The 12,554-nt window shown below is 35.9% G+C and overlaps 2 protein-coding genes across 2 annotated transcripts; both read left to right on the forward strand.

Annotated features, from left to right (window-relative positions):
- Positions 1-1,561: 1,561 nt before the first annotated feature.
- LOC127086383 (pentatricopeptide repeat-containing protein At1g02150) lies at positions 1,562-3,852 on the forward strand. Its single transcript, XM_051027142.1, has 2 exons — positions 1,562-2,020; positions 2,292-3,852. Exons 1-2 carry the CDS (start codon positions 1,658-1,660, stop codon positions 3,537-3,539), a joined length of 1,611 nt encoding a protein of 536 aa, XP_050883099.1. The 5' UTR covers positions 1,562-1,657; the 3' UTR covers positions 3,540-3,852.
- A 404-nt stretch (positions 3,853-4,256) lies between these two features.
- Positions 4,257-11,913, forward strand: LOC127082046 (dol-P-Man:Man(7)GlcNAc(2)-PP-Dol alpha-1,6-mannosyltransferase). The gene is made up of 7 exons (XM_051022269.1): positions 4,257-4,406; positions 4,994-5,111; positions 5,275-5,370; positions 5,510-5,575; positions 5,682-5,750; positions 5,875-5,978; positions 11,257-11,913. Exons 1-7 carry the CDS (start codon positions 4,356-4,358, stop codon positions 11,347-11,349), a joined length of 597 nt encoding a protein of 198 aa, XP_050878226.1. The 5' UTR covers positions 4,257-4,355; the 3' UTR covers positions 11,350-11,913.
- Positions 11,914-12,554: the final 641 nt, after the last annotated feature.

The raw sequence follows: 12,554 nt of genomic DNA on the forward strand, positions 1-12,554 counted from the left end.
CCCTAAGTCTTCGAATAAAGTCACGACGGCGGAGATTTTAAGCGATTAACATGGGGGTTTTGTTCACGAATCTAGCCTCGTTGCATTTAATTTATAACTAATCTTCTAACAATCTTATAAGTATTACAAATAATTATAACCGAGGTTTTAGTTTCAAACATTAAAGAATAAACTGATGTCTCATAGACACATTCTAAACAAGAAGAATTTACATCAAGAATCCAAGTACATTCTTATTTGTTTTCATAGAAATTAGAACACTATAAAAAATCATAATATAAAGTTTAAATATAATTTTTTCTAAGTCCTATTATTCCTATTGTGATTTTTGTAATAATTAATTGATATTAAAATATAAGATTATGTTAATCATTTATATATGTAATGCTTAACGAGTGTAACCAAAATTGTATTGTATATGTTTGCCTATTTTTGCATTATTATAAACGTTCTAGCAAATTTCAACAAGCGTAATGAGTAGTAGTAAGTGTGTATGACTTGAGAGTATGTCAGCATTATGCTTTTTATGTGTCAATGATCTGTCGTTTTCTCCCATTAGGGGAAAGGTATTTAGAGATACCTCTTGGATTTTGGGTTAGAGATCCAATTAGTGGTTTACCATAGCTTCATGACCAAAGAATGTGGTCATGGAAGGACTTGGTCTCCTTGGCTTATAGGGAAAGTGATTTTTCCCTTTGATTGACCCTTCGTTAAATAGTCATTGTGGGTCCACATTCGGTCGGCTGGTGGCTTCGTTTGACACCTCGCCCTTACCACCTTGTTGGTCTTCTTTACTTTTACCTAAACTATCCCTTATTGGGGTCTGATTAAAATATAACACTACATAATCCCTCAAACACGAGGATTTGATAACGGGCGAAGTGTTTAATTGACCTTCCGTATAGGGAACTTAAAGGAGAGGGCGAAGTATTTGATATACCAATAAAAGTATAATCAATCATAACAATTTATCTTTATTCTAAGAATCTATTTTAAGGATATGAAATCCATACTTATTTTAAATCAAATATTCTAACATTACCACGACTACTCCAACTAATTATACACCCTTAAATTTAAAAAATAAAGAGATGTTCGAATTTAAATACTAAATTTTTGTTGGTTTTTTTAAATCATAACAAAAAAGATAATAGTTGAAACAAATATTTTTAATGTCACAGTTTAGTTATTACAAAATTTTATAAGACAAGTCACTATTAGATGATCTAGAAATATGATAGTATAAAGCACTCTTTAACCATATTTATATTCTCCGATACAATATTTTTTATATCATAACAAATAAATAAATTAAAAATTAAAAATAATTTTCTTTATTTCTAATATATATGAATACCAATAATACATAAGAATATCTTTTAAAATTATTTAAATTTAAAAAACTAAAATTTAGATATTATATTTTCCTTTATAGAAAAATGCTTTTTTTAATTTGTGTTGAATCAATACTGTTGTATGAGTTATAATATATATTTTTTAATCATGTTTATTCCAACAAATATGTTAACATAATTAAAATTCAATACAAAACAAAAATTAATTTACAACCTTCTATCTGAAATCCAAACATTTTCATTATCTTGAACAAAAACTTTTTCGACATGCTTCATAGCCATTTTCCAATTTTCTTCACAGAATGATGACGACACCTCTTCAAATTCAATCTTCGCTTTCTCTTTCATCTTCTCTCTTCTATTCTCACACTCTTCCATTCAAACAAAGCCTCAGTGTCAGTTACATTTATCAGAGAAGAGGAAGACTCTCGTTGACTTGTTCCATTTCAAAAATCCACAACTATGGTACTGTTGATTTCGAGCGAAGACCACTTAAGAAATGGAATGTTCTTTACAAGAGAATCTCGATGATGGAAAAACCTGAATTGGGTTCCGCTTCTGTGTTGAATCAGTGGGAGAATGAAGGTAAATCTCTTACAAAATGGGAACTTTGTAGAATTGTTAAGGAGTTGAGAAAGTATAGAAGACATGATAAAGCTCTTCAGGTAATAATTAATCATTCAATTTTTTTAATTCTAATTAGGTCAGAAAAATGAATTCTTTTGTTGAATTGAATGGAGGTGTGTTAGGTGTGGAATTCGGTTTTGTGTTGGATGTTTGTGTTGATTAGCTTGATTTTTCTCAAGTTTGAATTACAAATAGTTGTCTAACAGTAGTGTAGCGAAAGGATCTGAACAAAAAGTATAATTGTTTGAGGACCTAATTTCAACTTTTTTTGGTTCAGTTCAGGTACTAACTTATGAGCGTCTTTTGCAGGTATGTGATTGGATAAACAACCGACCGGAGAGGTTTAGAATGTCTGCAAGTGACATTGCGATTCAGTTAGATTTAATTTCAAGAGTTCACGGAATTTCAAGAGCAGAAGGATTTTTTCTGAACCTGACTGAAGATTTAAAAGACAAGAGGACATATGGTGCCCTCTTGAATGCGTATGTTCATTCTAGATCGAAAGAGAAAGCGGAATCTTTACTTGACGTAATGAGAAGCAAAGGGTACTTGATACATTCGCTACCGTTTAATTTAATGATGACGATGTACATGAACTTTCGAGAGTATGGTAAAGTTGATATGTTAGTTTCAGAAATGAAAGAAAACAACATACAACTAGATATATATACATATAATATCTGGTTATCTTCTTGTGGATCACAAGGGTCGATAGAAAAGATGGAACAGGTTTTTGAACAAATGTCAAAGGATCCTACCATTATCCCTAACTGGAGTACATTTAGTACAATGGCTGCAATGTACATTAAGATGGAACTGTTTGAAAAAGCACAAGAGTGCTTGAAGAAAATCGAGAGTAGGATATTAGGTCGAGATAGAGTACCTTTTCATTATCTACTTAGTTTGTACGGAGGCATTGGAAACAAGGACGAAGTTTATCGTGTATGGAATAACTATAAATCAATATTTCCAAGTATACCTAACTTAGGATACCATTCTGTTATTTCTTCTCTCGTTAGAATGGACGATATTGAGGGTGCGGAAAAGCTTTTTGAAGAATGGGTTTTGGTTAGGCCGACCGATGATTCTAGAATAGGAAACCTTCTCATAGGATGGTATCTTAAGAATGGAAAATCAGATAAAGTTTTGAGTTTCTTTGAGCATACGATTGAAGGGGGCGGATGTCCGAATTCGACTACATGGGAGCTTATTTCTGAGGCTCATATTGCAGAAAAGAGGGTTTCAGACGCTTTGTTGTGCTTGGAAAAGGCTTTTACGACTAGTGGTTCGAAAAGTTGGAAACCGAAACCGATAAAATTGGCTGCATTCCTTAAGCTTTGTCAAGACGAAGACGAGATGGAGAGTGCCGAGGTTTTAATTGAGTTGTTGAGGAAGTCAGGGTACCATAATGATAAAGCGTATGCATCGCTAATTAGCAAAGATGAATTGTCAAGCAAGGTTGAAAGAATGAATGATATTGCTGACAGTGAAAACATGGATGGTGATGATGATGATGAGTCTCAAGTGTTGTTCAACCAAGTAGATAGTAGCTTTTGAGAATTTGTTTTTGTTTTGACCAGTGCAAAATGAGTTGCTAGATCATAGGGGGGAATATTTTGATGTTCTTTTTCTCTCAAGCTTCTATGGCTTATGAAGACAATTATGAAATGCTAGGTGTTGTTTGTACTACAAGAAAGTTGAAACTTCTATGCTAGCTTCAATAGGAATTGACTATCCCTGTGTATGTTTTGTATGAGTTGTACCATTTTAAGTATGATTTTGTTTAGATTTGGACTGATAGTGTCACATGGATGATAATTTGGAATTGGACCCTTACTAGGAAATGGTTTCTTTTCATTTGTATTCACCATTCATTGTTCCAATGTCCCTTATTTATGATGTTCAAAATTTTGTTTAGACTTTACTCCAGTCACAATTCTATTAAGAAAATATATGATTACTAGAAGAATTCCTGGCGTTGTTCCTCGCACTTTCATTGGTAAGCTTTGAATTTTCTACCATTTTTCTCTTTTTCTATCATTTTGGTCTTGATTTGTTATTTATGAGAAATTAGAAGTTTCTTTTCTGATAAGTGAGTAAATATGGCCTAGTGTGAATCCATTTAATATTGTTTGGGATTGTTAGAACTAGCTTGTTTTCTAACCCTTATTGTAGTCTGTTTAGATGTTGTAGTAGCAATTGGATCATTCTCATCTCATATTATTATATATCTTATCTCTAACCGTCTTAATTTTTCAGGTGCTTTGCTTGTGTCACTTGTTACGTCTCCGATTGTGTTAACTGCAAGTTTACTGCATTTGCCAAAGTTTTATGCTCTTCTCAAAGGTAGCCTCTTGTTGATATGCAGTTCGAATGGTCCTAGGATGCATCGTACTGTATACACTAAGATTTCTTCGCCCTCAGGTTTGCACCTTTGCCTCCTTTTCCCTCTTTCTTATTATCTTTAATGATAATCAACAAAGAAGGCCTATATTGAGTAAATGATTTAATTTTTCTTTGAATCTATCATATGTGTTCAGCAAAATCTTTGATGTCTTACCTATCTAATTATAGTTCAGGTTTCATATGAAATGATAGTAACGACAATAGTTTTTTAACATAGCGTTCTAGAACTTTTCATAAACATTTTTTTTTTTTGCTTAACTAGTTATCATAGCTATACATTGTTATGATAAATAGGATTTCATAAACATTTTACCTCATTTACAAAATCACGATTTCAAAACATTCTAGCCAATTTGCTATGCTTGTAGAAACTTACTTATTTATTTTGTGCATCTTGACTGTACTTCAGATCATGCAAATCTATACAGGGTAGAGTTGCTTTCTAGAGATTTGACTTCACAATATTTTGTTTGTGAACTATTTAAAGGGTAGGGGAGATGTAGTTGTTTGTTCCTTTGACAGTTTTTCAGCAGAACTGTGGAATTCTCGCCACTATTGTAGATTAAGTTGAATATGTTCCCTGAATCATGTCATTTGTTGCGCAGATAAGGGATAAATTTGGGCGCCAAGTAGAAACCTTCTTTGTGATACTAACTTCCATTCAGTTTCATTTTCTGTTCTATTGTTCTCGCCCGCTTCCTAACATTCTTGCTCTGGGTATAGGTAAGTTCCTTGCATTGATTCATTTTTTATTTTCAATCTCACTATTTCCCCTGAATTCTTTTTGGTGCAAATTTTTCCTTAAATTCTAATAATACCCTTTTAAGGGATTTTCTTATGTGCTAGTCAACATCATGGTTAAGTGTTTTTCTTTATTTATTTGCAGTGAATTTGGCGTTTGGATACTGGTTCCAGGGCCGCTTTTATGCCGCTCTAAACTCTTTGGTATGTATGTCATATTGTTTTACTTCAGTTTCATCTTAGGACAGATTTTTAATTTTCCTTTACTAGCTTTTATGCAAATTTTCCCACTTCAAAACATGTACGTACTTTTTGCAATGCTATTATTATTTGATTAAATCTACTGTTCGAGAATTAGTTTCCAAATTAGTCTTTTACAGTGAAGTTGCTATCTTTAAAAAGAAAATATAAACTAACATTTGATGTTGGATTTTACATTGATGATTGTAATAATCTTGTGTTCGGCATTACATATATCTCAAGTTTTGGTCTTCCTTTTACCTTCTCCATATATCAGGCACAAAGCTTGATCATATTAATTAAACACTGAAGGGAAGACGAAAAAAAATTCAGTATGGAGTGCTCTAAAATACTGTACTGGGATGGCCTTCTTATGCGTAGGTTGGTGAAACGTTTTTCTAGTTAATTTTTAATTTAAATAAAAGTAAAATGTATGCTTATCAACAGTGGTTTCGATAAAATTTGATTCTGATATTTAGGTATCCTAATCCTATATACATTACAGGTATAACCATATTGGTTGACTCAATTATGTGGAAAAGGTTGTTGTGGCCTGAATTTGAAGTTTTTTGGTTTAACTCTGTCCTTAACAAGAGTTCTGAATGGGGAGTATCCTTCATTGAGTTTATACCGAACAACTACTTATTATAGAATATCAAAACTATATGATAAATATTTTATGAAGAGTTAGGTAATCTTTTTTCCGCTTTTTTTTTCATGTTAGAGGCTGACCGCTAAAGTCTAGTATGTTCAAGTTAGTTATGCTCTTGCTAAATCTATATGCAATATTGAGGGTTTAAAGTGTATTGGGATTGGGAATTAGGTGGGAAGTGGTTACTCTTTGTAACCATTATTGATGAGATGAATTTTCTCTTGTTTTGCCTATGGGTGAGTCACATGGATTTTGTTTCTTGTCATTATCCAAAATCTGCATGCTGTATGTTCCTGTTGGAAAAAACCAGAAATGGAGTGGTGAAAAACAGTGTGTTTGGGAAAGATGAAGATGATAATGTGAATAGAGAGAGATAGAGAAATAGAGAAAGATTGAGAGAATTGAATCATATGGCATTAACCTTTCAACTATGACATACAATGTCTATTTATAAGGTACAAATTGGAACCACAAACAGGCCCAAGAATAACAGAAAAACAGAATTGCAAAAACAGCTTATTTCCAAAATAACTTATCCAATAAGCTGTTTTCACTGCAGTGCTTTTTAAAGCTTCTATCAAGCATTTGAATTATTAAGGACTTCCAATACACCACCTTAATTCAAATGCTCCACACTCATCATGCTCAACTTCTTCACAAGTCTCTTGAACACATTACTTGTCACGCCTTTCGTTAACAAGTCCGCAACTTGTTCTTCGCTTCTGTAGTACCCTAAACGCACCTGTCCGGAGCTCACCAATTCTCTCAAATAGTGGAATCGCATTTCAATATGCTTGCTCCTCCCATGTGCTATGGGATTCTTAGCAAGGTTTATCGCTGAAATGTTGTCCACAAGTAGCAAAGCAGCCCCATTTCTACTGCTGTCCAACTCCTTACATAGATTCACCAGCCACACAGCTTGGCATGCACACATCGACGCTGCTATATACTCGGCCTCGCAAGAAGAGAGGGCTACAACCAGTTCATTTTTCGAACACCAAGAGATTGGTGCCTTACCGAACATAAAGAGATACCCCGCCGTAGACTTTCGATCATCCTTATCTCCGCACCAATTGGAATCGGTGTATCCGAGTAACTCACAACTTCTGCCCATGTCGCTTGCCGGAAACAAAATTCCACAACCAAGAGTAACTTTCACATATCTAAGGATCCTCTTAACTGCTGCTAAGTGTGATACCTTCGGCCTCTCCATGAATCTACTCGCAATACCGACACTAAACGCCAAATCTGGCCGCGTATTGCACAAGTAATGCAATGATCCTATCAATCTCCGGTATTGAGTAGGATCCACATCTTGTTCTTCTTCACTCTTGGACAGCTGTAATCGTGTCTCGGCTGGTGTTGTGGCAGCATTGCAATGCTCCATATCACACCTCTTCAGAATTTCCATGGCATACCTTCTTTGGTGCATGAGCAGTCCCAATTTTGTCCCATGGAACTCTATGCCTAAGAAGTATTTCATGATACCAAGATCACTCATTTCAAATTCCTTCATAAGCTCTCCTTTGAACTTTGAAATGTTCTTTTCACAGTTGCCGGTAATCAACAAAGCGTCCACATAAAGACAAAGAATGATTACTCCCTCACTTGCATCCGGTTTCACATAAACTCCATGTTCGGATACGCATTTCTTGAAACCAACATCGCTAAGAAATCCATCTATGCGTTTGTTCCAAGCTCTTGGAGCTTGTTTCAAACCATAGAGTGCCTTCCTCAACTTATAGACCTTTGCCTCTTGATTTTTGATCACAAAACCAGGTGGCTGTCTCACATATACCTCCTCATCAAGTGGACCATTCAAAAACGCAGATTTGACGTCCATTTGATACAACGGCCAGCTGTTGTTATTTGCCATCGCAACAACTAACCGAATGGTTTCATGCCTTGCAACTGGAGCAAACACTTCATCGAAGTCTATCCATTCCTTTTGCAAAAATCCCTTCGCTACTAATCGAGCTTTATGCTTGATTATCTCGCCTTTCGGATTCGCTTTCACTTTGTAGACCCACTTCACACCTATCGCCTTTTTACCTTTCGGTAAATCAACCAACATCCAAGTACTGTTCTTCTCAATCGAATTCAGTTCTTCTTTCATCGCACACATCCACTTTGGATCGCTTAATGCCTCCTCCGTATTCACCGGTTCGGATTCGGCCATTAGAGCGAAGTGAATAAGATCACCCTCATTGTTGATCTCGCTATCTCGGAATAATTCACAATCACGGAGTCTTTGAGGCAATCCTCTTTGCCTTGTTGGTCGTCTACTTGATTCACCTGTTTCGGTTACAAAAGGTTGCTGTACAGTACCTTCAGCAGGCTGAGAATTCAAATTTTCCTGCATGAAATCGATTTCACCTTGAGGCAAATCGATTTCAACCTCACCAGAACCAGTTCCAGCAGCTCCAGAATGCTGATTTTCCTGCATGAAATCGATTTCATCTTGAGGCAAATTGATTTCCTGAACTGATATGACAGATTTTCTGCTGTCAAACTGCCGAAACTTGTCCACGATCACATCTCGACTTATCACAATCTTCTTGTTACTCATATCAAACAGCTTGTAGCCTCCGGTAGGATGATAACCAACCAGCAACATCATTTCACCCTTGTCATCTAATTTCTTTCGAATCTGACCCGGAATATGTCGAAACGCTACCGATCCGAAAACACGCAAGTGACTCAAACTTGGCTTGTGTCCACACCATACCTCTTCTGGAGTAACCTTGTCCAGCTTCTTTGTAGGACACCTGTTTATCAAATAGGCAGCTGTAGAAACAGCTTCTCCCCACAACTCTTTCGGAAGATTTTTCGCTTTCAACATGCTACGCACCATGTTCATAATCGTCCGATTTTTTCTCTCGGCAACACCATTTTGCTGAGGCGTATAGGGTGGTACAACCTCACGCACAATACCCCCATCGTCACAATAACTCCCAAATTCCCTCGAAGTAAATTCTCCTCCTCCATCGGTTTTGAGAATTTTGAGTTTGTGACTACTTTGTCGCTCAACCATGGATTTAAATCGTTTGAACATATCAAACACCTCATCCTTCCTCTTGATTAGATAAATCCACAGCTTTCTACTGAAATCATCAATAAACGTGACAAAGTATCGGTTACCTCCATACGAATTGACTTGCATTGGCCCACACACGTCCGAATACACCACCTCAAGAAGATGCTTGGTCTTATGACCTGTATCCTTGCTGAAAACACTCTTGTGTTGCTTCCCTTGAACACATTCAACACACAACTCAGCTGGAACCACGATTCTTGGCAGCCCGGTCACCATACCATGTCTATGCAACGCGTCGAGGTCTCGAAAATTGAGATGACCAAGACGGTAATGCCACAACCACTCCTCACGACTTGCCGTTGTAGCTAAACATCGATGCTCCATTACTTTCAATGCTATCTTGAAAGTTCGATTGGCAGCCATCGGTGCTTTAAGTACCAAAACTCCCTTTCGGTCCAAAACGCGCAATACCTTGTTTTCCATGCGAATAATGTAATCTTTCTCGAGTAGTTGGCCAATGCTCAAGAGATTACATTTGATTCCTGGAATGTACAACACATCCTTGATCAATGAACGACCACCGTCTTTCTTCACGATCAAGACATCTCCAACGCCATCGGCGGATAACGTCGTATCATCGGCAAATCTCACTTTATTCTTCGTGGCTTGATTGATCTTGACAAACCAATCCTTTCTTCCCGTCATATGAGTCGAACAACCAGAATCCAAGTACCACTCATCGCTACTTTGAATTCCATCTCGAACCGTTACCATTCCGTTTTTCTCCGAACGTGTTTCTGTAGAATTGTCTGCACTGCTGCCACTGCTGTCCAGCCTTTCTCTCATGCCATAATTCTCTTCCGTGATCATCACAAGAAGCGTATTATCATCATTCGCTTCTTCCCTAGCAAACTTTGCCTCATCCGCGCGATTTTCTCTTCGCTTCGCGTGACAATACTTTGCGAAATGCCCAAGTTTTTGACAATTGTAACACTTCACGTTACTTTTGTCGAATGGCTTGTGGGTTCCTTGATCACCCTCCTTGGAGCTTCCCTCACCTTTTTGCCCCTTTGAATTTTGTGAATCTCTACCACCAAAATTCTGGAAATTGGACTTCCCTCTCGGATGCCATTTTCTCTCCGATCGTTTACTCTTCTCATGAAGTCGCGCTTGCAATGCTATTTCCGACTTCGCTTTATCGTTTCCCCTCTCATCCATTCGTTGTTCATGAGCTTCTAGTGAGCTTTGAAGCTCCTCCTTCGACAACGAAGATAAATCCTTCGATTCTTCAAGCGCAACGACAATGTTGTCGAATCTTGGCGTTAAAGAATGCAAGATCTTCGACACAACATTCTGCTCTACCGTAGTTTCCCCGCACGACTTGATTTGATTCACCACACGCGTAATACGCGTCACATAATCGTTTATCGACTCCTTGTCCTCCATTTACATTAACTCGAACTGTCGCTTGTGAGTTTGTAACCTCACCACTTTGGCTTTGGCAGCCCCTGCATAAGCCTTCTCAAGAATCTCCCACGCTTGCTTTGCGGAATCGCAATCGCCTACTTTTTCAAAGTTGTCACCATCGACACAAGAATGGATCAAGAACAGCGCTTTGTAATCCTTCTTCTTCTCTTCTTTGAACGTAACCTTTTGAGCATCCGTAGCTCCTTCGACGAGAGACGTAACACCATCTTTGATCACCTCAAGAACGTCTTGATAGCCGAACAAAACCTTCATTTGCTTCGCCCATTTGTCGTAGTTTTTCGAGTCAAGGATTGGAAGATTGGTAGGTATTTTATCGTTTGAAACGGACATGATTGCAGCGGAATTGGATCAGAACCAGGCTCTTGATGCCAAATGTTGGAAAAAACCAGAAATGGAGTGGTGAAAAACAGTGTGTTTGGGAAAGATGAAGATGATAATGTGAATAAAGAGAGATAGAGAAATAGAGAAAGATTGAGAGAATTGAATCATATGGCATTAACCTTTCAACTATGACATACAATGTCTATTTATAAGGTACAAATTGGAACCACAAACAGGCCCAAGAATAACAGAAAAACAGAATTGTAAAAACAACTTATTTCCAAAACAACTTATCCAATAAGCTGTTTTCACTGCAGTGCTTTTTAAAGCTTCTATCAAGCATTTGAATTATTAAGGACTTCCAATAGTTCCTTCACAAACATTGTTAGACACATGCTTTCCATTGGTATTTCACTTCCGCACTCCCTCGTTCACTACTTGTTGCATATCTTCTTTCACTGGTAAGTCATCTATTGAACTGATTAATATCTTTTAATATCATTATGACATGTTTTGTGTACTCGTCCCGACACCAAACTTAAAGTTTAATATTTTCTCTATATTTACATATGGACTAATATCTTTTAGTATCATTCATGATATGCATGGTATTTGTAAGGATGATATATTGGGGAATCAATGTCACTAGAGCTGAATTATGAGGAATATACGAAGGGTTATCTTTCACGAAAAAGTTAGGATTTTATGGAGTATAGTTGAATATTGACTCCTTAATTATTGTTAGAATGCTTGAAACGGGCAAAGCTCCAGGTATGGAGGGAGTTTTAATGATTAATCTGATTTTACTTTTTATAGAGATGCACGTTGAAGTGAATGTTTCTCATTTTTATTGGGAAGCGAACAAGCACGTGAATGTATTAGCGAAAGTTGATGTTGAATGTTTCTCATTCTTATTGGGAAGCGAACAAGTAGGCGGATGTATTAGCGAAAGTTGATGTTGAACGCGAAGTAAATTTAGAATTTGGTGTTCATATTCTAGATTTCATTAAGCAATTTGTTGTATCCGATGGTTCGACATCCTTTGTCCCGAGATTGGTATCATTGAAGTTTTTCTCTCCTTTTAGGCTTTGATCCTCTTTAATTTTAAAAAAGAAACTATAGTTAAAATAAGTTAATTTTAATTTTTAAAATTAATGTTGGTATAAAAAATGCAAAATTTAAAATTTAAAATATTGATTTAAATGTAACTTTGTTCCTCCTATTTCCCCCCATATTTTACTCTATTTATTTTAAACTTCCTTTTGTTTAAATGTAACTTTACTCATAAATTTTAAAATATTGGTTTGAACGGGACTTTGTTCCTCCTATTTATTTTTTTCCATGATCTCTCCTTTTTCATTTTTTTTTGGAATTTTACTCCCTTTTAAATCCGAGACCAATTTAAATATATAGTAGTTAATTTCATGATGTATTAATGTTGCATTTGCAATAATTAATCCATATCATTTTTCATTAATTTTTAGTTGAAAACTTCTAATTAATTTTTATATTTATAAAAACACTTATATTAAATTACTATCTATTAATAATTCAATATTTTTCAAAATAATTTTTGTATTATATGTTTGTTTTAATAACTAACTTAAATGTAATAATTTATTATTACTTTAGTCCCCTTATCATTTAACTTATTTTTTAACAGGTTGGTCTTTAAGTTTTTGTTAAT

This window comes from Lathyrus oleraceus, chromosome 5 (assembly GCF_024323335.1).
Source record: "Lathyrus oleraceus cultivar Zhongwan6 chromosome 5, CAAS_Psat_ZW6_1.0, whole genome shotgun sequence".
Lineage (NCBI taxonomy): Eukaryota > Viridiplantae > Streptophyta > Magnoliopsida > Fabales > Fabaceae > Lathyrus > Lathyrus oleraceus.

What these genes read in the sequence shown, in the direction of transcription:
- LOC127086383 (XM_051027142.1), top strand. Translation starts at nt 1,658, where the DNA reads ATGATGACGACACCTCTTCAAATTCAATCTTCGCTTTCTCTTTCATCT. An exon ending in GACATGATAAAGCTCTTCAG is followed by an intron (nt 2,021 to 2,291) that starts GTAATAATTAAT and finishes CGTCTTTTGCAG; the next exon opens with GTATGTGATTGGATAAACAA.
- LOC127082046 (XM_051022269.1), top strand. Translation starts at nt 4,356, where the DNA reads ATGGTCCTAGGATGCATCGTACTGTATACACTAAGATTTCTTCGCCCT. An exon ending in TTTTACTTCAGTTTCATCTT is followed by an intron (nt 5,371 to 5,509) that starts AGGACAGATTTT and finishes AGTCTTTTACAG; the next exon opens with TGAAGTTGCTATCTTTAAAA. An exon ending in GATGGCCTTCTTATGCGTAG is followed by an intron (nt 5,751 to 5,874) that starts GTTGGTGAAACG and finishes TATACATTACAG; the next exon opens with GTATAACCATATTGGTTGAC.